General features: G+C 40.1%; 1 protein-coding gene across 4 annotated transcripts in view; it reads right to left on the minus strand.

Annotated features, from left to right (window-relative positions):
• The window catches only part of SEMA5A (semaphorin 5A), a 528,372-nt gene that overhangs the window by 79,616 nt on the left and 422,596 nt on the right, over positions 1-26,160 (minus strand). For all 4 annotated transcript variants that reach the window (XM_036846398.1, XM_036846396.1, XM_036846394.1 and 1 more), the window contains 2 exons: positions 23,440-23,583; positions 6,878-7,025 (listed from right to left, as the gene is read on the minus strand). In XM_036846398.1, coding sequence (XP_036702293.1) covers positions 6,878-7,025; positions 23,440-23,583 — 292 coding nt within the window. The remainder of the gene's footprint in view (positions 1-6,877; positions 7,026-23,439; positions 23,584-26,160) is intronic.

A 26,160-nucleotide genomic window follows, 5' to 3' on the forward strand; every position in this document is an offset into this window, starting at 1 on the left:
TTGCTCTGACAACCGCAGGGTTTCGCATCCATAAACTATTTTCTCTGGGCCCAGATTTTCTTATTTGGAAATCCAGGAACACATGAGATGACATTTCTCAAAATATTTTGTGAACTCCACTGTGCTACACAAAAACAAGTTATTTTTGTAATATTGTCATTATTTTCATACATTACAACCTATTTAAACTTCCAACTGCCAGGTTTTACTTGCTTCTAAATGTATCCATGGTGCCATTACTTGACCCAAACAAGTGTTAGCGTGTCATATCAACTCTGATTAAACTTCATGGAATCCCTTTGACAGCATATATTGATTTTAATGTCTTTATTCTCGACCTTTCAGAGGCTTCTGTGGTCCAGTTCTTTTGTATCTAGGATATAGATATCTCTCCTATATGCTCCCTGCTGATATGTGAAATCACAGCTTTTGTCAACTGTTTTACACCGTGTGTGATATTTCAGTAATAAATATAGTGCTGGCAGGACTAAGTCTGTTTCTGCTTTTGAATAATCTTTGCTGTATGTGACACAGTCTTTAGCTTTATTCTTTCACACATCTGCTAAACATTTGAGGGAATTCCGAGTTGCATTAATTTGAGAAGCAGTTCTATTTACATACTATAACATTTTGTCTTTCTTCCTTTCTTGCGTTGTAATTTTCAAACAAAACATATAATTAAGATTTGGGTTGTGAGTTCAACTTCAATTAATTTCCATGCTCATGAGAATCTATTAATGGAACTTTCATGGTTGGCAGAAAGGATATTATTGCAATATTATGGACATCAAGGGTGCTAATGAAGAAGAGAAGCGTTATGGAAAAAAAAAAACCCTCCTCTTTCTTTTAAGATATACTTTGTACTTAATAAGAGTAAAGAAAAATAAAATCTTATCATTTATTACTTAACATTAATCAAAAATATATTATGCAAATGTAGTTGTGTCATTAAATTCTATTTGTGCCCAAAGAACCAGTTCTCAAATGCTGGCCTAGTCACCCACTAGCAGCTGGGTACTGGCTAAGTTCATTCATCTTTCTCAAGTTGAGTTTTCCCATCTCCAAGTGGAGAAAATAATGAAAACTGCCTGGCAGGGACACAGGGAAAATAAACATAATCTATTTTGACCACTCTTAGTACACTGCATGGCAGTAGTTGCTCAATAAAAGTTAATTATCTGATTATGTAACACAGAATTTCTATCATAACACACCTAAATAATAACTCCAGTGTGCTTGGTTATAGCTTCCTTTCAACATTTCATTTGATATCATGCAGTAAGTTAGGATTTGTAAGACTTGATATAACAATGATCATCATGGCTATCATATATGACCGAAAAAGGTTAAAAATGAAACAAAAATATGCCAAAGATAATTAAGCCCCAAGTGGCTATTCTAAAATGATCTAATAATTTTACGTAAAATAATTATAACCTCGAACTTCTAAGTCACTGCTGTGATCTAGGCTTGAATCCCAGCAGTGGGACCTGGAACAGACCCTGAGCCTCTCTCTCAGCCCATCTTCTCGCAGGTAGAAGGGAAAGAGTGAGCAAAATGGTGCCACTTCTCCCTGAGGGCCACCCCTCTAGGGGCAGGCTCAGTACCCTCGGGCACTTTAGCCTGGGCTGTCTCACTTTCCTTCATCCATAAGCACTGGTGTAGTAGAGTCACACTTACAGAGTTGTAACAGAATGAGAGCAGATAGATTGCACCCAGCTCTCAGCAAGTGCTCAGTAAAGAACGTCATTTCTCCTTAATTCTATTGCCATCCAGGGTTACTGTGAGCACTTTGTTATAGGACACAGGGGTCCAGTCTATCATAACATGCCTGGATAACAACTCGAGTTTGTCTAATGATAACCTCATTTCAGTAATTCATGTGACATTAGGCAGTAAGTTAGGATTTATAAGACTTGATCTGACAATCATCATTATGGTTAGCAGATATTATCAAAAGAGGTTAAAAGCGAAACACATATGCCAAATATAGGTAACATAAAATAATTTATATTTAATATAAATTTATATATCTATATAAATACAAATTCTACAAATATTAATATAAAAGTAATTTAAAATAGAAAAACATAAAATGTGACTTGTTAATGGTATATTATTCAAGAATAGAAAAATTTTCCTGGAGACTGTGACTTGATGCCAATAACGATGGTGACAATTTCTATTTCTGTTTGCCTATGTTGCTTTGTCACTGAGCTAGGATATATAGACATGTATCTCATACATTCTGTGTATCCTCCGAGACAGCCAGGTGTTTGCATTCGAGGATGCAGCCTGGAGATGCGGAACAGGGCCCCAGGTGTCCTGCCGACTCAGAGGCAGAGCTGGGGGGTGGCTTTTCCTCTCTCACCTGCCTACTCGCTCTGGGAGGCCACGGGCGTGAAGGGATGTTGTGGAGAGCTGGGGAGGAGCAGCGGGGACCGGACGAACCCAGCACTCCTGTGGGTTCTAGACAAGCTTACTTGGAAGTGGGAGAAAATGTCTGTCCATTAAGTGTCCTGATGTATCTCATTCGAAACTCATCAGAGGCCTCCGCCACCAGGGAAGGATACATGTGCCACCAGGGTCCAGAGAAGGGGTACCAGGATCACAGAATCAGTCATTTCAGGGCCAGGGAACTTGGACTCTAGCTGGCTTTGCCCTGCACTTCGCGGAGGAAGACAGGGGCCCTGAGGATAGTGGGTGGGCCTCGGAGTCACACAATTAACTGACTGCAAAAGATCCAGGCCCTCCCTCCATGTGCGTCAACCAGCTCCCCAAACAACCCAAGGCTCCATGGGCCCCCAAGCCTTCAACATCTGGAACTTACTTTTCTTTAACTTTACTTTTTATTATTTTAGTTTGTCATGGTAAACATGACAAACATTTAACATGAGATCCACCTTCTTAAATTTTTCAGGGTTCAGTACTGTATTGTTGACAGAGGGCACAATGTTGGAGAGTAGACCTCTAGAACGTGTTCATCTTGCTTAAATGAAACTTGATTTCCCCATTTCCCCCTGCATGCCGTCTCTGGCAACCACACTTGCACTCTTTGATCCTATGTATCTGACTATTTCAGATACCTCCTGTAAGTGGGCTCACATGGTATTTGTCTTTCTGTGACCGGCTAATTTCACTTCTAGCACCAATTTCACTTAATGTCCTCGAGGTTCGTTGATGTTGCCACATAAGGCAGAATTTCCTTCTTTTTTAAAGGCTGAGTGGCATTCCATTGTACATCTATACTGCATTTTCTTTATCCATTCATCTGTAGATAGACATTTAGGTTGTTTCCACATCCCGGCTATTGTGAATAGTGCTGCAATGAACATGGGAGTGCAGAGTGCTTTTCAAGATCCTGATTTCAATTCTTCTGATGTGGAGAAATTGGAACCCTTGCATGCTTTGGATGGGAATGCAAAAAAATGATGCAGCCACTATTGGAAACATCATGGAGGTTCCTCAAACAATTAAAAACAAAACTACCATACGACCCAGCAAGCCCACTTCTACATATTTAATCAAAAGAACTGAAATCACAATTGTGAAGAGATATCAGCATTTGGAACTTTAAGAACAGAGTTTCACAGAAAAAACAAATGGCTCTCAATGAGGGTCTTTAACTGTCCGAACTGACCATCTCTTACTGAGATTTAAATAAAGGCGTGGAGGTTTCATCAAAGACAAGGACATGTGAATTTCACGGGTGAAATATGGGAAATCTTTTCATGAAACTTCAGTTTAAAAATGGTGGAGCAAGAAAAGTTTCTCAAGTCTTTTTATCCCGTTCATACCTGAACTTGAAACCAACTCTTTTTTTATTGGCTGCTGTAGTGCTCAGGAAATTCAAGTTGTTATACTGTCCACAAAGCTGTCCTTTACCGTGTAAATAACATTCCATTAGTATACAGTCATTTGTAATAAGCTTGGGCTCAGAGAAGCAGCTGAAGCCCAGGAATAACAATTAAAGGAATGAGAGGAGGAAAGAGAACTCACAGGGAAGGTGAGACCTTGTGGCTGAACGTCACGGGCACCACCGCACTTGATACAGCAGCTCTGGGAGGGATGAATGATCACCCTCTTCTTAGTGGGGGAGACAGAGACTCAGAGATATCACCTGACTTGTCATCCAGCCAGATACCGGCAAGCAGATAATCAATTTCATGAATCCAAAATCCACAAATTACCTATACTTACAGCCACTACCATTTTTTCCAATTTAAAATGTCCTTACATTTGTTTCTTAATTCTGTTTTTTAATGTTTAATTTAATTTTTATTTTATATTAGAGTACAGTTGATTTACAGTGTTGTGTGCCACTATCTTGGTACAAGACAAAACATCAAAAACGAACATACTTCGTGGCCAAAGATTTCTAAACTGCAACTAGAATATGATCAACATATTACTTAACTTAAATACCTATTAATTTTTTAAAAAAAATCTTAGGAATTGAATTGATAGGATACATTTGGTAAGCAATCCAGAGAAACCAAGCCCCTCCTTCATTCTGCTTATGTTCCTCATTTGGCATTCCTGCCTTAGAAGAGACAGAAACTGGAATAAATAGAAAAAAAAAAACCATGCAGGAAAAAAATAAATGCTGTGCTTCTATCGTAAAAGAATAGATTGGGCTTCCCTGGTGGCGCAGTGGTTGAGAATCCGCCTGCCGATGCAGGGGACACGGGTTCAAGCCCTGGTCTGGGAAGATCCCACATGCTGTGGAGCAACTGGGCCCATGAGCCACAATTACTGAGCCTGCGCGTCTGGAGCCTGTGCTCTGCAACAAGAGAGGCCGCGATAGCGAGAGGCCCGCGCACCGCAATGAAGAGTGGCCCCCGCTTGCCGCAACTAGAGAAAGCCCTCGCACAGAAACGAAGACCCAACACAGCCATAAATAAATAAATAAATAAATAATTTAAAAAAAAAAAAAAAAAAAAAGAATGGATTGCTCCAGTGTACCCTAATAACACCTTCCTGGAATGACATGGCCAGTAGATTAACTATGGTGGGGAAGAAAAAGAAAACTAAACTAAAATACCTAAAAACTTATATTAGACTTCTTAGAGACACTCATGATATTCCTCTGGATTTGAAAACTGATGTTATATTTTTTTCATAAACCATAATTCTGTAAATTTAGACACAAATAAAGCCAAAATACATGAACATTTTGGAAAGACATTCAGCTTTTACATTTATAATCATATGTATCACACACACACACACACACACACACACACATACTCCAGTGACTACGTAGGAGATAGGCTACTCTTTCCTTAATGTAATTTTTCTTTCATTAAACTGTTTTTAAATGTAATAATTGAAGTCAGTTTGCAATAAGAAAATGAATGACTTGAAATGTTTTCTGAGTTCTTCGTATTGCAAAGTTTTAGAGACTAAAGTGCAAGATCAACTCAGGTCATCCATCCCTGTGGTTTCCCAGCAGAGGAGACAAACCTTGATATGGGAGTGGAGATCCCAGTGTTAGATGTTGAGCCACCGGGAACAGGACTGATATATTTCAGCAAAGAATAAATCTACCACATTTGAACTGTTTTCCTAGAACATGTGAATGTTCACAGATTTACCTGTCACATTTTCATAAATAATTTAAAATCTTAGCATCTGAAATATCAATAAATACGTCATCCGAAACTGGATACTAAGATTTTCCTTGGTTGAAAGTTAGTTCAGGGTGACCTAGAAAGAAGTGCCTCTATAATCAGTGATAGATTCTATTAAAGTTACTGCAAACTTTGCCAGTGCAAAGGGGAAGAAATCTAATTGCAAATCCCAATAACAGAAATCTCCTTGGATTGGGCGTAATATCTGGCAAAGCATCTAATAAGCCTCTTCATCTCTCCAAATTTCCCAAGGCTATCTGGAGTGTGTGGTCTTTGCATCTCACAAAAACAAACTTTACAGCCACACAGAAACCTCCTAAGCCTCATGAGCCAACGTTACAAAATTGCTGCAAAGACCAACTGGAAGACCAGTGAGGAAGGGCGCCAAGCAAGATCTTCTCAGGCTGAACCTCTCCACCAAAACACCTGCACTGTCTTTGCAGCCACTCTGCAGGGCCAGCACCAGGGGCAGGCAAATAAAGTAAAAGCCCAGCAGCCTTTGGTGCTCAATCATTCTGACAGATGACACAGGACGAGAAACAACAGGCCTTTGCACAAGTGGAATTTTATTTGAGAGTCTAAAGTGCTAAGGGAAATAGGACCCATTAAGGCAGAAGAAAAACAAAACCATCATTTGTCTTTTATTCCCTCAGAATTGGCACCAAATGTGCTCTGACAATGGCCCCATAAAGTTTCTCAATCCTCAGTGTCTCTGGTTTGTCCGCATTTTATAACTTAGCGCGGGCCCAGTATGACGACCGTATCCCATTTCCCAAACCAAATATAGTGCCCAGAGTTAAGCAGACTGAAGTTTCTGTACTAGCTCAGAAATGAGAACTGGAAAACTCCTGGGGCAGTGTATCTTATATGAGAATATTTATTCCAATCAGCCTTCAGGATACTCTGAATTTCCAGTATCTCCTCCAGACATTCTCATTAACCAGAAAGACTTACGTGATTCACAGCATCTAGTGCCTGGATGTGTCATGTTTATGGAGCACTTAATGTTTGCAGTATATCTAGTGTCTGCTGAGGATCTTGTGTTTGCAGAATATCTAGTGTGTGAGAGCACCTAGTCCCTGCAGAGCATCTAGTGTTTGCAGAACATCTTGTGTTTGCAGAGCATTCAGTTTGCAGAACACCTTGTGTTTGCAGAACACCTTGTGTTTGCAGAGCATCTAGTGTGTGCTGACTCTGGACTCCCAGCTCTAGACTGTGGGCTGGGGATGAGGAGGACTACTCACCACACTACAGCCCGCACAGTCAGGACCATTCTCGCAGGTTCTGCGGCGAGCCTGAATGCCGCCTCCACACTGCGCTGTGCACCGTTCCCAGGGACCCCAGCCTGTCCAGAACATGTGTGGGGGGCACAGCAGATGCTCATTGCAGTATCTGTAATGAGGAAACCAAGAGGAAAAAAGCAAGCGTTTAGTGGAACGTGAGGCCACAGGCTTTCCACTCTCTGGCCCTGCACGGGATGTTGAACCCATGGGCATGCTCTGCGTGAGGGGCGTTTCGTGTTCCGGGTGGTCACCCAGGGAAGGAGGCGGATGTGGCGCTGGCCATGCTGTGTGTGCACAGACAATGGGATGCACGGGAGACAACGAAAAAATGTTAGACTCACAATGCAGGATGGATCTTCCTGTGCAGCCAATTAGAGGAGAAACAAACAAAAAACCCTTCAAATAGACACTCAAAAAATGAGAACACATAGAAAATACCTAAGTAGGGAGTTTATCTTCTAAACATAAACACTGAAAGATAAAGTAGGTTATGAATATAAAGGCAGCAAATTGTATTTGGAATTCATTTCTCATCATCGAATCAAATAAGGCCCATAATCCTATTAATATGAGTCAAAGAAAAGTTAGTCTAATTTTAGCATGAAGCTTCAAGTCACATACTGCCAAGTTATTGTATTTTTATATTTATTTGTAGACTCTCAGAATGATGTCTAGCTACCTTAATTTAGATGACCACCTGTTACCCAAAAAGAGCTGAATTACTATTGACAATTAGTCCTATTTTTTAGTGATTAACTATACTTCTACATGTACATTCATACTGCCAAATTTTAGCCAAATATACATGGCTTTCCTTAGCCTCAGAAGGATTAAATTTCTCCTCGTCTTTAATACTACAAGTGAAATAAAGCAAAGTGAGGGAAACAAACAAAAAATAAGAAGGAAACAACCTGGCAATGCGCAGGTTTACAGCTCATAGGGAAGAAGATGTTATTCTGAATGTAGCCAAACTTAGTGAGACACATTTGGCAATTGTGTCTCATTAAGTGCTCAAAAGCACAAAGAGTACCTCCCTATCACAGGTGTGTCCAACCTGAGATGCATACAGGGAAACAGACCCAAGTCCAGGATGTGCAGGATAGAACACACTATCTTTATTTTCTTATTGAAGTAGAGTTAATTTACAATGTGGTGTTAATTTCAGATGTATAGCAAAGTGATTCAGTTACACATATATATAAAATATACATTATATATATATTTTTTCATATTCTTTTCCATTATTGTTTATTGCAAGATATTGAATATAGTTCCCTGTGCTATACAGTAGGTCCTTTTTTTTTTTAACCTATTTTATATGTAGTAGTGTGTATATGTTAATCCCAAACTCCTAATTTATCCCTCCTCCCTTTCCCCTTTAGTAACTTAAGTTCGTTTTCTATGCCTGTGAGTCTGTTTCTGTTTTGTAAATAAGTTCATTTGTGTCATATTTTAGATTCGGCATGTAAGTGATATCATATGGTATTTGTCTTTCTTTCTGACTTACTTCACTTAGTATGATAATCTCTACGCCCATCCATGTTGCTAGAAATTGCATTATTTCATAGTTTTTTATGGCTGTGTAGTATTCCATTGTATATGTATACAACATCTTCTTTATCTATTCATCTGTCCATGGACACTTAGGCTGCTTCCATGCCTTGGCTATTGTAAACAGTGCTGCTATGAACAGGGGTGCATGTATCTTTTTGAATTAGAGTTTTTTTCTGGATATATCCCCGGAGTGGGATTGCTGGATCATATAGCAATTCTTTTTTTATTTTTTTAAGGACGCTCCATACTATTCTCCATAGTCAGAAAACACTATCTATCTTAATGAGCAAAACATAGAGGTAAACAGCTGATTCCCAGAATGTAAGAGAGGTAATTCGGGGAGCGTAGTTTCCTGACAGACAATGTTGATAACGATTCAACTGTCTTCCCATCAAACCAGGGACATTTAATGAAGAATGTGATGGAGAGAAGCTGAACCAAGATGGCGGAGTAGAAGGACGTGCTCTCACTCCCTCTTGCGAGAGCACCAGAATCACCACTGGCTGCTGGACAATCATTGACAGGAAGACCCTGGACTTCACCAAGGAGGATACCCCACGTCCAAGGACAGAGGAGAAGCCACAGTGAGACGGTAGGAGGGGCGCAATCAGAGTAAAATCAAATCCCATAACTGCTGGGTGGGTGACTCACAGACTGGCAAACACTTATACCACAGAATTCCACCCACTGGAGTGAAGGTTCTGAGCCCCACGTCAGGCTTCCCAACCTGGGGGTCCGGCAATGGGAGGAGGAATTCCTAGAGAATCAGACTTTGAAGCCTGGTGGGAATTGATTGCAGGACTTTGACAGGACTGGGGGAAACAGAGACCCCACTCTTGGAGGGCACACACAAAGTAATGTGTACATCGGGACCCAGGGGAAGGAGCAGTGACCCTGGGGGAGACTGAACCAGACCTACCTGCTGGTGTTGGGGGGGTCTCCTGCAGAGGCGAGTAGTGGCTCTGTTTCACCGTGGGGATAAGGACACTGGCAGCAGAGGTTCTGGGAAGTTCTCCTTGGTGTGAGCCCTCCCAGAGTCTGCCATTAACCCCACCAAAGAGCACCGGTAGGCTCCAGTGTTGGGTTGCCTCAGGCAAAACAACCAACAGGGAGGGAACCCAGCCCCACCCATCAACAGTCAAGTGGATTAAGGTTTTACTGAGCTCTGACCGCCACAGCAACAGGGAGGGAACCCAGCCCCACCCATCAACAGTCAAGTGGATTAAGGTTTTACTGAGCTCTGACCGCCACAGCAACAGTCAGCTCTACCCACCACCAGAGCCTCCCATCAAGCCTCTTAGATAGCCTCAACCACCAGAGGGCAGACAACAGAAGCAAGAAAAACTACGATCCTGCAGCCTGTGGACCAAAAACCACAGTTACAGAAAGATAGAGAAGATGAAAAGGCAGAGGGCTATGTACCAGATGAAGGAACAAGAAAAAACCCCAGAAAAACAACTAAATGAAGTGGAGATAGGCAACCTTCCAGAAAAAGAGTTCAGAATAATGATAGTGAAGATGATCCAGGACCTCGGAATAAGAATGGAGGCAAAGATTGAGAAGATGCAAGAAATGATTAACAAAGACCTAGAAGAATTAAAGAACAAACAAACAGAGATCACCAATACAATAACTGAAATGAAAACTACACTAGAAGGAATCAATAGCAGAATAACTGAGGCAGAAGAACGGATAAGTGACCTGGAAGACAGAATGGTGGAATTCACTGCTGCAGAACAGACTAAAGAAAAAAGAATGAAAAGAAATGAAGACAGCCTAAGAGACCTCTGGGACAACATTAAACGCAACAACATTCGCATTATAGGGGTCCCAGAAGGAGAAGAGAGAGAGAAAGGACCAGAGAAAATATTTGAAGAGATTATAGTCGAAAACTTCCCTAACATGGGAAAGGAAATAGCCACCCAAGTCCAGGAAGCGCAGAGAGTCCCATACAGAATAAACCCAAGGAGAAACACGCCGAGACACATAGTAATCAAAGTGGCAAAAATTAAAGACAAAGAAAAATTATTGAAAGCAGCAAGGGAAAAAACGACAAATAACATACAAGGGAACTCCCATAAGGTTAACAGCTGATTTCTCAGCAGAAACTCTGCAAGCCAGAAGGGAGTGGCATGATATACTTAAAGTGATGAAAGGGAAGAACCTACAACCAAGATTACTCTACCCGGCAAGGATCTCATTTAGATTTGATGGAGAAATCAAAAGCTTTGCAGACAAGCAAAAGCTAAGAGAATTCAGCACCACCAAACCAGCTCTACAACAAATGCTAAAGGAACTTCTCTAAGTGGGAAACACAAGAGAAGAAAAGGACCTACAAAAACAAACCCAAAACAATTAAGAAAATGGTCATAGGAACATACATATCGATAATTACCTTAAACGTGAATGGATTAAATGCCCCAACCAAAAGACATAGACTGGCTGAATGGATACAAAAACAAGACCCATATATATGCTGTCTACAAGAGACCCACTTTAGACCTAGGGACACATACAGACTGAAAGTGAGGGGATGGAAAAAGATATTCCATGCAAATGGAAATCAAAAGAAAGCTGGAGTAGCTATACTCATATCAGATAAAATAGACTTTAAAATAAAGAATGTTACAAGAGACAAGGAAGGACACTACATAATGATCCAGGGATCAATCCAAGAAGAAGATATAACAATTATAAATATATATGCACCCAACATAGGAGCACCTCAATAAATAAGGCAACTGCTAACAGCTATAAAAGAGGAAATCGACAGTAACACAATAATAGTGGGGGACTTTAACACCTCACTTACACCAATGGACAGATCATCCAAAATGAAAATAAATAAGGAAACAGAAGCTTTAAATGACACAATAGACCAGATAGATTTAATTGATATATATAGGACATTCCATCCAAAAACAGCAGATTACACGTTCTTCTCAAGTGCGCACGGAACATTCTCCAGGATAGATCACATCTTGGGTCACAAATCAAGCCTCAGTAAATTTAAGAAAATTGAAATCATATCAAGCATCTTTTCTGACCACAACGCTATGAGATTAGAAATGAATTACAGGGAAAAAAACGTAAAAAGGACAAACACATGGAGGCTAAACAATACGTTACTAAATAACCAAGAGATCACTGAAGAAATCAAAGAGGAAATCAAAAAATACCTAGAGACAAATGACAATGAAAACACGACGACCCAAAACCTATGGGATGCAGCAAAAGCGGTTCTAAGAGGGAAGTTTATAGCTATACAAGCCTACCTAAAGAAACAAGAAAAATCTCAAGGAAACAATCTAACCTTACACCTAAAGAAACTAGAGAAAGACGAACAAACAAAACCCAAAGTTAGCAGAAGGAAAGAAATCATAAAGATCAGAGCAGAAATAAATGAAATAGAAACAAAGAAAACAATAGCAAAGATCAATAAAACTAAAAGTTGGTTCTTTGAGAAGATAAACAAAATTGATAAGCCATTAGCCAGACTCATCAAGAAAAAGAGGGAGAGGACTCAAATCAATAAAATTAGAAATGAAAAAGGAGAAGTTACAACAGACACCGCAGAAATACAAAGCATCCTAAGAGACTACTACAAGCAACTTTATGCCAATAAAATGGACAACCTGGAAGAAATGGACAAATTCTTAGAAAGGTATAACCTTCCCAGACTGAATCAGGAAGAAACAGAAAATATGAACAGACCAATCACAAGTAATGAAATTGAAACTGTGATTAAAAATCTTCCAACAAACAAAAGTCCAGGACCAGATGGCTTCACAGGTGAATTCTATCAAACATTTAGAGAAGAGCTAACACCCATCCTTCTCAAACTCTTCCAAAAAATTGCAGAGGAAGGAACACTCCCAAACTCATTCTATGAGGCCACCATCACCCTGATACCAAAACCAGACAAAGACACTACAAAAAAAGAAAATTACAGACCAATATCACTGATGAATATAGATGCAAAAATCCTCAACAAAATACTAGCAAACAGAATCCAGCAACACATTAAAAGGATCATACACCACGATCAAGTGGGATTTATCCCAGGGATGCAAGGATTCTTCAATATACGCAAATCAATCAATGTGATACACCATATTAACAAATTGAAGAATAAAAACCATATGATCATCTCAATAGATGCAGAAAAAGCTTTTGACAAAATTCAACACCCATTTCTGATAAAAACTCTCCAGAAAGTGGGCATAGAGGGAAACTACCTCAACATAATAAAGGCCATATATGACAAACCCACAGCAAACATCACTCTCAATGGTGAAAAACCGAAAGCATTTCCTCTAAGATCAGGAACGAGACAAGGATGTCCACTCTCACCACTATTATTCAACATAGTTCTGGAAGTCCTAGCCACGGCAATCAGAGAAGAAAAAGAAATAAAAGGAATACAAATTGGAAAAGAAGAAGTAAAACTGTCACTGTTTGCGGATGACATGATACTATACATAGAGAATCCTAAAACTGCCACCAGAAAACTGCTAGAGCTAATTAATGAATATGGTAAAGTTGCAGGATACAAAATTAATGCACAGAAATCTCTTGCATTCCTATACACTAATGATGAAAAATCTGAAAGAGAAATTATGGAAACACTCCCATTTACCATTGCAACAAAAAGAATAAAATACCTAGGAATAAACCTACCTAGGGAGACGAAAGACCTGTATGCAGAAAACTATAAGACACTGATGAAAGAAATTAAAGATGATACCAACAGATGGAGAGATATACCATGTTCTTGGATTGGAAGAATCAACATTGTGAAAATGAGTATACTACCCAAAGCAATCTACAGATTCAATGCAATCCCTATCAAATTGCCAATGGCATTTTTTACGGAGCTAGAACAAATCATCTTAAAATTTGTATGGAGACACAAAAGACCCCGAATAGCCAAAGCAGTCTTGAGGGAAAAAAATGGAGCTGGAGGAATCAGACTCCCTGACTTCAGACTATACTACAAAGCTACAGTAATCAAGACAGTATGGTACTGGCACAAAAACAGAAACATAGATCAATGGAACAAGATAGAAAGCCCAGAGATTAACCCACGCACCTATGGTCAACTAATCTATGACAAAGGAGGCAAAGATATACAATGGAGAAAAGACAGTCTCTTCAATAAGTGGTGCTGGGAAAACTGGACAGCTACATGTAAAAGAATGAAATTAGAATACTCCCTAACACCATACACAAAAATAAACTCAAAATGGATTAGAGACCTAAATATAAGACTGGACACTATAAAACTCTTAGAGGAAAACATAGGAAGAACACTCTTTGACATAAATCACAGCAAGATCTTTTTTGATCCACCTCCTAGAGTAATGGAAATAAAAACAAAAATAAACAAATGGGACCTAATGAAACTTCAAAGCTTTTGCACAGCAAAGGAAACCATAAACAAGACAAAAAGACAACCCTCAGAATGGGAGAAAATATTTGCAAATGAATCAACGGACAAAGGATTAATCTCCAAAATATATAAACAGCTCATTCAGCTCAATATCAAAGAAACAAACACCCCAATCCAAAAATGGGCAGAAGACCTAAACAGACATTTCTCCAAAGAAGACATACAGACGGCCACGAAGCACATGAAAAGATGCTCAACATCACTAATTATTAGAGAAATGCAAATCAAAACTACAATGAGGTATCACCTCACTCCTGTTAGAATGGGCATCATCAGAAAATCTACAAACAACAAATGCTGGAGAGGGTGTGGAGAAAAGGGAACCCTCTTGCACTGTTGGTGGGAATGTAAATTGATACAGCCACTATGGAGAACAATATGGAGGTTCCTTAAAAAACTAAAAATAGAATTACCATATGACCCAGCAATCCCACTACTGGGCATATACCCAGAGAAAACCGTAATTCAAAAAGACACATGCACCCGAATGTTCATTGCAGCACTATTTACAATAGCCAGGTCATGGAAGCAACCTACATGCCCATCAACAGACGAATGGATAAAGAAGATGTGGTACATATATACAATGGAATATTACTCAGCCATAAAAAGGAACGAAATTGAGTCATTTGTTGAGACATGGATGGATCTAGAGACTGTCATACAGAGTGAAGTAAGTCAGAAAGAGAAAAAACAAATATCGTATATTAATGCATGTATGCGGAACCTAGAAAAATGGTACAGATGAGCCAGTTTACAGGGCAGAAGTTGAGACACAAATGTAGAGAATGGTCATATGGACACCAAGGGGGGAAAACTGCGGTGAGGTGGGGATGGTGGTGTGCTGAATTGGGCAAGTGGGATTGACATGTATACACTGATGTGTATAAAACTGATGCCTAATAAGAACCTGCAGTATAAAAAAACAAACAAAACAACTAATACTAAACTTTCATTGGGTTATTTGTATGGAAATATGTTAATATAAATGTTTCAGACAGTACATGAAATTTCTAAAAATCTTATATTTGTATTTGTATGGAAATATGTATGGAAATATGTTAAAAAAAAAAAAAAAAAAAAAAAGAATGTGATGGATTCCAGAACAGGTACAGCCATGAAAAGCAAGAAGCCAGGCCAAGCTGAAGGGAGTCAACAGGATGAAGCAGAGTGAGCATTCTGGAAAAGAACAGAAGGTAGGAGCGGGAAGAGTGAAGCAAAAAGGTGATGGAGGAGACGTGAATAGAAAAAGGCGAAAGGAGTGGAATGATCTCTCTTTACACAAATAGGGTGGAAGAACTTGAACTTTATTTGCAAGGAAGCAAGGAAATCCCACCAAGCTCCAGAGACAAAATAGCACCGTCAGAGTTAGAGTGAAGGCTGGACTACAGGAGTTGGTGTCTTATCATCCTGCTGGTGCTGGAGCCCCTGAGATGAGGGGGGGGGCTCTCCTTGCTTGAGTGAGGGGTCTGAGCCTCCAAAGGCTCAGGGTGAGGGGTCACGTGCAGGAGGAGTTTATGGGGCAGATGCCGGCCAGGAGGGTACAGATGCCAGCCACCTGAGGGAGAGATAGCCCGAGTTGGACAAAGAGGATGGTGATGGCAAGAGAAGGGAAGGGACATCACATCCATGGCATCTGGTAGAATGGGAATAAGATGGCAGCTGTGTGGACGGACGTACAGAAAAGCAAGTAAGTAAACAGCAGAGTCCAAAGTCAGCCTCTCCAATGAAAGTGGGAGGCATGCTTACTTCTAGGGAGAGAGGGTCGATATTTCACGGCAGAAGGAGCCTTCAGAGAGTCGAGAACCAATCAGGAAAACGGTTAGGTCTCTAAATCTCCACATGAAAGAGTAGCCAGTGGAACTGAAAAGTTATCGCTCTTCCTTGTGTGCTTGATTGTTTAAGACAGATAGTCCTCTGGGGCCCTGAGTCTCGGAGCTCAGGACTCTGGACAGTTTCACATGTGGGAAGGAAGGGGAAGGAGGCTTCTATTAAGAGAGTGTGACCTCTAGATAGAAGAGCCAAAACAACACTGAGGACACAATAGATGAAAAGCATCTGACCTCAGGAAGCCTGTGCAGATGTGTAGAGTTACCATAAGTAAAGCAAAGCATCCTGACTCCTTAGTGATTATTAGCATACATGTTGGTGCAAGGATTGTTCTGTGAGGCAACTGCCATTTGTTTTAAGAACGCGTTTGGAAGAAGTAAGTCAAGAAAACTCAGAACATCAGAACTTTCAGCATTTAATTCAAAATATCCATGTGTAGCTTCTCTCATTGTGCATAGAAGGCGACCTCCTGTTTCCAAGGTGATTTTGCCCATATTTAAAAAGATCTGGACGTCCTCGACTCCTTGACATGAACTTCAGCTTGCAGAAACAAAAACAAACCGACAATAAGAGTAGGGAGGGCAAAGGAAAATCTTACTAAAAATACTTATAAAACCCTCGACTTTTAATAAAAGGCACAGCAACTGAGCTCCCACTTCCCCACAGCAAAATAAATCATAGTGCATAGATCCTTCCTCATCTCTGCCTACAGCAGGCCCTCCCTTGAATACGCTCAGTGTATTATTACAGCTGAAAGTCCACAGCTGGAGAATTTGATAACTGCGTGTAGCATAGAAATTTCAACCAGTGTTATAAATGATTTACTTGGCCTCATTTTTAGGTGGTCAACAATGTGCTTTCCCCCTTCTCTTTCTCTTTCTATAGTAGTCCTATGACAAAAGGCACACCAGGATATGTGACTGTCACCCTCTGCAAGGGAGGTCAGAGGGAACTAGAAATTGCCTGTCTGTCCCTTTATGTCTGGATTTCACTCACGAATTCAACCTGGGAGAGTCTGCTCAGAGGCTAAGCCCTTACAAGCTCCTAACTCTGGATTCTCTGCAATTTCAAGGGAGTACTGTCGCTCTGCCCCCCTAACTCCTTCACCCAACAAACACATGCCGCTGAGAGACGTACCTCTTGTTAAACTGCTGCTTGGGCCTCTAGTGTTACAAACAACAATGGGCGTCTAAACTTAGTTACCTTGGTGACTCTGGGTGTGCAAGGATTTTTATTAATTTATGGATAAAATAGCTACACAGTAGACCAGCCACTGGTTCCTCATTCTCTGGTCCTTAACACACAGCTGGCTTTTACCAAATGATAAGCTAGACAGTTTTGAAATTTTATTTGCTCTCCTGGACCTCTAGCATCTTAAAGCGCTGACAGTCACAGATGCATTTCATGATGCATTAATAATTAGGATTTTGATCTTGCCCATGACTGCTCATTCTCATTTTGCATTTAAAAATGAATTAATAGCCCAGCAATATTTCTCCAGAAATTATCCATTGTTCCACAAACCTAGTCTCTGTGAAGAGCATTGTCTTTCATAATCCTGTATAGACTAGACTTTCAATACCATATCATGTTCCTTATCTTATTTCTTCAGGCTACAAATTGTGTTCTGCGGTGGTTCAATCCATATTGGTTTCTCACTGAAACCTCTGTTAGCCTGAACCAATCAGAGCACTGTTAGAACTATTTTCTTCTTGGTTTGCTTTAAGTGATTGTTCCTTGGCTGGGCCACACTGGGATAATGGAATCTTTTGTGGCACCAGAGAAACTGTACATGTATTGAGTCCTCCATAATATTATTTTTTACCCCAAGGGAAAGCTAAGGGAACCAGTAGGATAGAGTGATGATAATGGCTTGCAAACAGCATCACTTTGGTTCATCACAGGATTAAGTAAACTTGCCCACGAAGATGAAGAAAAATCATATAATAAACCCCCATTGGTTCCTGGGTCTCTTAACTTTGGTAATGCAGTGGAAAGACTCGAGCATGGTCTTCATGAGCCTTGCTTCCTGGAATTCACATCCTGTGTAAACCCCTCCCACTCAGTGTGGGTGGGACCTGGGCCTTGCTTCTAACCAATAGAATATGGCAAAGATGACAGGCTGTCACTCCCATGACTATGTTACATAACAGTGTAATGTCCTTCTTTCAAGAAGTTCTCTCCCTTGCTGGCTCTGAAGTAGTAAGCAGTCAGATGCGTAAGGCCCAGGTGGCAAGGAATTGAGGGCAGCTTCTGGATAACAGCTTCGGTCCAACGACACGGAAGGAACTGAATGTGGCTGACAGCCACGGGATTTAGGAAGCAGTCCCCTCCCCTCTCCTACTGAGCCTCAGACGTGACCATGGCCACAGTCTACACCTTGGTGCACCCTTGTGAGACCCTGAAGCAAAGGACCCAGGTAAGCTCTGTCCAGACTACGAAACCACAGCAACTGTGAGCCAATAAAGCATGTGGTGTTTTAGGCAGCTAAGTGTGAAGTAATATTATTATGAATGACAACTAAGACAGATCTTGGCACCTAGGCATGTAGTGCTACTGTAAGAAATATCTAAAAATATGAAAGAGGCTTCAGGACTAGAGAATGAGTAGAAGCAAGCAGAATTTTGAAAAGCATGGTAGAGAAAACCCAAATCACCTTGAACAGACTGTTAGTATACATGTAGACTTGGAGGATGCTGCCAGTGAAGGTTTAGAAGGAGACAAAATAAAGAAGTAAAACTCAACAACAACAAAGCCACCCCAATTAGAAACTGGGCAAAGGCCTAGACATTTTCAAAAAAGATATACAGATGGCCAATAAGCACATGAGAAGATGCTCAACATCATTCATCTTAGGGAAATGTAAATCAAAACAACAATGAGACACTTTATACTTGCTAGAATGGCTATAATCAAAAAATGAAAAATAACAGGTGTTGGCAAGGATGTAGAGAAATTGGAACGCTTGTACATAGCTGGTAGGGATGTAAATGATGAAGCCAATGTAGAAAACAATTTTGCTCTAAAAGCTAAACATGGAATTAATATATGACCTAGCAATTCTATACATATATATACACACACACTCCTACATACGTACACAAAAGAACTGAAACAAGGACTTGAACAGATACTTGCATTCATGGCAGCATCATTCACAGTAGCCAAAAGGTGGAAATAACCCAAATGTCAACTGATAGGTAAATGGGTAAACACAATATGATGCAGCCATGCAGAAGAATATTATTCAGCCTTAAAAAGCAGTGAAGTTCTGATACATGCTACAACATGAATGAACTTTGAAAACAATATGCCAAGTGAAATAAGCCAGACATAAAAATGGCAAATATTGTATGATTCTACTTATATGAAATCTCCGAAATAGGTAAATTTATAGATTAAAAGTTATCAGGGGTTGGAAGGAGGAAATAATAGGGAGTTATTGCTTTTTGGTTTCAGAGTTCCTGTTTGGGGTGAGGCAAAAGTTTTGGAAATAGTGTTATGGTTGCACAATACTGTAAATGTAATTATGCCACTGAACTGAACACTTAAAAATGGTTAAATGGCAAATTTTATGTTATATATATATATCTTTAACACAATAAAGAAATTAAAAGAAAATAGGATCATATTATTAGAAGCTAGAAGAAGGGAGACCCTTGTCATACAATGAAGAAATCTTCCAAATTTGTCACTGCAGTTATATGGAAAGCAGAATATGTAAGAGTGACTTGAGTTATATAGCTAAGGAAATTTCCAAGCAAAGTGTTGAAGGTGCCACCTGGTTTCTTCTTGCTGCTTATAGTAAAATGTGGAAGGAAAAATAATTGAGGGAAGCAATATTAAATGGAAAGAAGCAGGTCTGGATGGTTTTGGAAATTCTTGGCCTCTCCTGATGGCGAAAGATGCTAAAACGAAGAAGCAGCTTCTGAGCACTGTCAGGAAAGGTTGACATAGAATAAAATGCTGAGGATGTGACCGTACAACCTTTTGTTAAAACCTCAGAAACATCAAAAGATCAGAGTAGCGTTCAGTCATACAAGGAGTCCTTTCAAAAGGTCAAGAGCAAGAGTCGCAGATCCTCTCAGTCACAAGCAAGCTGGAGGGTGTTGTCCCTCAGCCATCTCAGCAGGAACCCCAGGTAGAGAAGGGCTATCTCAAAAAGATCTATGGGTGTAGATCTGTTTAGCGGAGTAAACCCCAAGGAAATTCACAGAAGACTTATAGAGTTTATTTCAGCAAAAAGATCACCAGCTTAGACTGAAATGTATGGAGAAAGTACAAATGAAATGAGGCTGTTGGAAACCCAAACTTGTACTGGCAGGAAGCAGTCTGATTAAACTGCCCAGCTGGAAGCACATGCTACCTTTCATGAGAAAGGAAGGATGATTCAGGGAACAGAAGTGAGAGCCCAGAACACAGAGCTAAGAATTGTGGAGACTCATGGCCAAGCCTTGAAACTTAATCAAGCAACTCCATACACTTGTCTGAATAGATTTCAGAATTTCAATGGAAATTTCTTTGTACTTTCCATTTCCCCCCTGTTTCAACGGAACTATCTGTAGCTGTAACCCTTTGCCTGTCCCACCATGGGTACACTGGGTGTGTTGGTGGCAGATAACGTGTCTCTCATTTTAAAGATGGACAGATTGAGATGAACTACACCCAGGAAGGCTCATTCACATATGGGTCTGACTTAAATAAGGTTCTGGACTTTGGGGAAATGACTGAATGGTATAAAATTTTGTGGAAACTTGGGAGGGGGGAAATGCATTTTGTACACATCAGGGACAGATAATCGACGCTAGCAGATAAACTATATGGTGATCCCAATGATCCCTGCCCTTCTGATGTTCACATCCTGTGTAATGTCCCCCTCTTGACTGAGGACTGGGTCTGTGACTTTCTTCTAGCCAACAGAATATAGAATGGTGGCGGTTTGTCACCTTTGTGATGACATTACATAGGAGAGTGATGTCCATTTTGCAAGGAGATTCTCTTCCTTGCTGGATTTGAGGAAGCAAGTGACCATACTGGGAAGGCTCACTTGGCAAGAAACTGAGGACCGTCTCAGGCTGACAACTAGTGAGACGCTGAGATCCCAGACTGACAGCCCACAAGGCACTGAATGCTGATAACAACCACATGATCTTGGAAGTAAATCCTTCCCCAGTTGAGCCTCAGATGAGACCACAGCTCTGGCTAAGCAGAGAGCCCAGATGAGTCATGTAGGAACTCCTGGTCCACTGAGACTTGAGTTGATAAATGTGTGTTGCTTTAAGCCATCAAGTTTGTGTCACACAGCAGGAGAAAACAAATACAGACAATGACATTTGCATTTGGATAATATTTATACACAGAGATCCATTGCTTCATCCTTGCTGGTAACCTTTTAAGGAGTCAGTGCTTCTATTCAGTTTCTGCTACTCAAGAAAATCATTTTCCAGGAAGTTTTAGAGCAGAAAAACAAAATGCCCATGCCTTTTAAAGTACATCTAGAATATAAGTTACATATTTTCTTTATCCATTATGTAGAAAAAATGATGTAGCTATTTCTGAGATCTCTGTTGCAATAAAGCTCTCATTGAATTTTTCATATATTGGAGATTTTATCCCAAATCAAAAGTCACTGACTGTAGTCCTAACATTAACTTTGGGACTTTCCCAGGAGAGCCAATTTATTCATTTGTGGCCACTCAGGCGTTCTTTATGCTTGACGGTGTTTAAATAAACACAATGTGATTTTATTAATGATTGTGTATGTCTAGTCCATCGTCCTTTGTACCTTCTCAGGGAGACAAGGCTCTCCTTTAATCTTGAGTTTAGTTCTCAAATTTCCCTTTTTTCAGAATCAGAATGCTGTTTCTTTATATCACTTAGGTGGAGAGACTTCCTGCATAACATGGCAAAGAAACCTAAGAACCGTTTGTTTGTGAAGACCAAGAAAGTGATATCATGTGTTTGTCTTTTCTAGTTTTCATTATTTTCTTGAACGCCCCCTAGAAAGGCAGTTCCAAAGGGAGACTTCCCCGGGCCACAGGCCTTGTTCTTACCATCCAGGCGTCTATTACTTAAGTCCCAATGTTCCCTTCTTAAGCAAATATTCATCTAGCCCAAATGAGTGTTTCTTCTGTAAAATAAGAATGTTTTAAGTGTAAGTTCCCCAAACACATTAGCCATCCTGATCTCTTTCTGAAAATGAAGCTTTATGAACACTCATAAATGGATACAGAACATACACCTATGTTAACCACAGAATTAACCAGCTTCTTCCTTCCCGCCTGCTCAGCCTGGGAAAGGTGATAACAGGTGTGTGGTTGTGGAGGTGCCGTGATTCTAGGAGTGGCTTCGCACAGATGAAGGCGACTTTGCCTGAATGGACTCTATTACGTGACAACGTATAGCATTTTACAACTTCCAACCAATTTAAGTCTTATAACCCTGGGAAATAGCAGGGAGACAACTTCCCCATAATCGGCTTTCCCACTTATCAACTGGTGTCAGATTGGAAATGACAAGCTTATGCAAGTCTGTCACTGGGGACTACTACAAAAACGACCAACCCTGCTTTGTAAAAGTCATCCTTCATTTTTCTCTCTGAGTCAAAAGAACGAAGTCTTAATTGGTGATTTAGGTACACAGTGAAGAAAGAAAAAAAAATGATTCCAGTTAATTTCACGTTGTGATAAATATTTAGTAGAGAATTATCTATACACTAAGCCTGTGGTTTTGTCTATATAAATATTAATCACATAGCAAATAACTGCATACAGTATTTTCCTGAGGCTCCCACTGAACCCATTTCACTGGCTATAAGCCTTACTACATTTTCATTAAAAAGTACTGAAAGCCAGCTTGTTTCTCATGGATCAATAGGATAAGTTTACGTGATATGGAGAGTAAGAATCCTGAAAGTGATGTGAAATTCACCTACTTGGATTTTCTCCCATAAACGAGAGTGTACTTTAAATATACAAGAAAGAGTCAATTATGACAACTGTAGATTTTACGAGGCCAAAGCCAAATGTCTGAGTCTATAGAAAGCAACAAACTGTTAAATGCGAGATTGAACTCAAATGTCCCTATGATGTGCGGACAGCTTAAAATACACGTAGAAAAGGATTCCCCCCTTCTGGGTTGTCCTGCAGCTTCACTGAGGGTACCTGTTAATAGACAAGTGCATAGTTGTAAATATAACCAAAATACTGACTATGTTCTCACCTACATGCCAGTGCTTAATTTAGTTGTGATGGAAAACTTACCTCATCCGAGCGATACCATCTGGACCCAGGACCAGCTCAGGCCCTATTCAGAAGTGGAGGTTTGAGACTAGAATTCAACTCTAGTTGAATCCCAACAAGAACAATCATTCTCCAGCAGACCCATACGCTTAGTCTCTGGGGAGCCCAGCGCAGAGGTGCCCAGTGACCTTGGATCTCCAGTCCCTCGGGAACTGCTCAGCTGGATGAACTGTGCAGGCTCCACCGCGGCCCAATGATGCTGTCAACCCCCAGCTTTGCTCAGAATTAAAGAATGTCAGAAAAAGAGGAGGGTCATTCAGCTCAACAGAAAAGGATGCCACAGAGAAGCTGAGCCGGATCCAAAACTAAAACTGCAGGGGAACCGACCACGCTGGGATGACAGTAAGCGCGAGGATGGCGATGCCGGGAGCAGGGAGGGTACGTACCTTTCCTCGCGGTTCTGTCCCACACACACCCGGCCCCCGTGCCGCGGAGTAGGGTTGCTGCAGGACCTCTGGCGCACCTGGAAGCCGATGCCGCAGGTGGTGCTGCAGGGAGACCACAAGGTCCAGGGGGTCCAGCCTCCACTCCTGGGGGAGGAAGCCACGGGGTCATTGGGTCCAACTGGCTCGGAGCCCAGCCTCTGTCTGCACCCGCCCCCAAATTCACACGTTCCCGACACGGACCACTGACTGGGGGCTGTGAAGGAAAAGCCCGCGAGGAGCCGTGGGAATAAAGGTCCTGTCACAGGAACCTCAGTCACTGTGAGGTTTTCTTCCCCACGTATCTGACTTTAGAATCAAAATAGGAAATCTGAGAGTCAAGTTTTAGCAATATTAGGAACAATTAAGAAAGTTTAGTTATAAAAACATTAAACTATAAACTAATGAAAAATAATGTTATTTCACTGAAAAGCAGTTAGAGATGAATCCCTGAAACCTGAGAGTTTATGAATTGAGTTGACTTGTACCATGTCAGGTGTCATCTATGAAAACTGCACATTTGAACAAAATACTCATCTAAATGCTTATTTTAAAAATCTGTTAACATCAGTGAAAATCAGTAAGTTTCTCGATGGCATTCATATTGATAAAGAGCACCAAAATGTGCGAAGTTTTAAAACAAGCTTTATTAATTAAAAATGAAGAATAGTGGGGCTTCCCTGGTGGCGCAGTGGTTGAGAATCTGCCTGCCGATGCAGAGGACACAGGATCGAGCCCTGGTCTGGGAAGACCCCACATGCCGCGGAGCGACTAGGCCCGTGAGCCACAACTACTGAGCCTGCGCGTCTGGAGCCTGTGCTCCCAACAAGAGAGGCCGCGATAGTGAGAGGCCCGCGCACCGCGATGAAGAGTGGCCCCCGCTCGCCGCAACTAGAGAAAGCCCTTGCACAGAAACGAGGACCCAACACAGCCAAAAATAAAAATATAAATTAATAAAGTGTAAAATTAAAATTAAAAAAAAAATGAAGAATGGGTATTTTAAATTCAGATTCTTGGCTATTTTCTTGCAATTTGACAAAGACGTAGTGTATAAATAGGAAGTGCAAATTGCATATATCCTTATTTATGTTGTTATACATATAAAATAAGGTAGATATATTAAAAATGCAAAATAAAAGAAAAAGAAAATGAACCACTTTTATAAAAGTGGTTTATAAAATAAACTGCTACTAGCAGCTAGAGAAAATTTTTGTTTGATATTGTATTTTTCCCTTAAAATGGCTGCATGTAGAATATTTATAATTTAAATATCTCCCTTAGCAGTCTGTCCCTGCTATTTAAAAACAAGCTATAGGAATAAAAAAATTTTTAAGTATTAAAATACCTGTTAAATCCAGAGTCCAAACTCCCACATAGATGGCTTACTGCATGTAGAACTTTTTTTATTTCTCTAATTGCATATGTGTTTCTAAATAGCTGTTCCCCTCATCTATAGGATTTATATTTCCACTGAAAAAAATCAACTCACATGAATTCTTATTTTACTTTATATGTTCCTTTAAAAGCATGGCGGTCCACAGCTATGCCATTGAAGCTCAAGGTATAAACAACAAATTACATATGTAACTTCTAACACAATTTCAAATGAAAGTTCCTCTGAGAAAATACTCAGTGTATTTCATATTTCCCTACTTTATTTTCTGAAACTTAAAAATAATCTCAATAAAATATAAAGTGATACCGCAATGTACAATATAATAACAAAGCTGCTTTGTGATAATTTAACCAAAATAACACAAAATAAGACGGACTTCCCAATTTGCTTCTAAAAGTAATTAGTATCTTATACGTCATTACCTACACAATTTTAAAAAGTATCCAAGCAATTCATTGAATTACATGCAAAAATAGCAATTTCAACATGAATAAAATGACATTTTTACTTTCAAAGTTTCTTTATATATGAAAAAAATGGTTAGATAACGCAGGAAACACTGCTTCCAAAATTGTTTGGAAATTCTTAATTTCCTAAACCTTTTAACAAACGTGACATCTGATGATACAGTCTACTTACAATCTATGGAAACTGATGTATACAGGGAGGTAGGTAAATGGAAGTGTTTGTAAATAATAGGAGTATAATACCTGAGGGAATAAATGAATATACTGTCCATGTGTGTGATTATTCTATGGAGCTGGGTTTGCACAACTAGAAACGCTGCTTGGGGGCAGATGTAGTAGCAGGCAACCAAAGAAGTAAGCATGTATCAGCAGATGGATCATTTCTGTGATTAAGTCAGTCCAAAACAATCCACTTATGCATTTAAAACATCACTAAAGCAGATTCATTGATTTGAATTTCAGTCTTAAAATAACCATTAATTGTATCATGGCTCTGCTTAGTGAATGACATTCCACAAACTAGAACCAGAGCAGAGGAGGTTACGATAATAAACAAGTCACAGTAATGCCTGTGATAGTCCTTTTTTTCCATTAAACAATATAAAAAAGAATATTATTCATTGACTATAATCTTCCAACAATAACAGTTCTATGGCTTTTATAAAGTTTCTGCCAGGCATCAGTGGAAACCAACTTAGCTTTATAGAAATAATGCAGTGCATAATGCAAGGTTGATATGCTGTTGTTTTCTGTAATAACACAAATAATCTAATCTCTGTAGCCCTGATGGGCTCCTTTCAACTTTGTGGAGTGATCTGAGCT

Source organism: Balaenoptera musculus, chromosome 3 (assembly GCF_009873245.2).
Source record: "Balaenoptera musculus isolate JJ_BM4_2016_0621 chromosome 3, mBalMus1.pri.v3, whole genome shotgun sequence".
NCBI classification, from domain to species: Eukaryota; Metazoa; Chordata; class Mammalia; order Artiodactyla; family Balaenopteridae; genus Balaenoptera; species Balaenoptera musculus.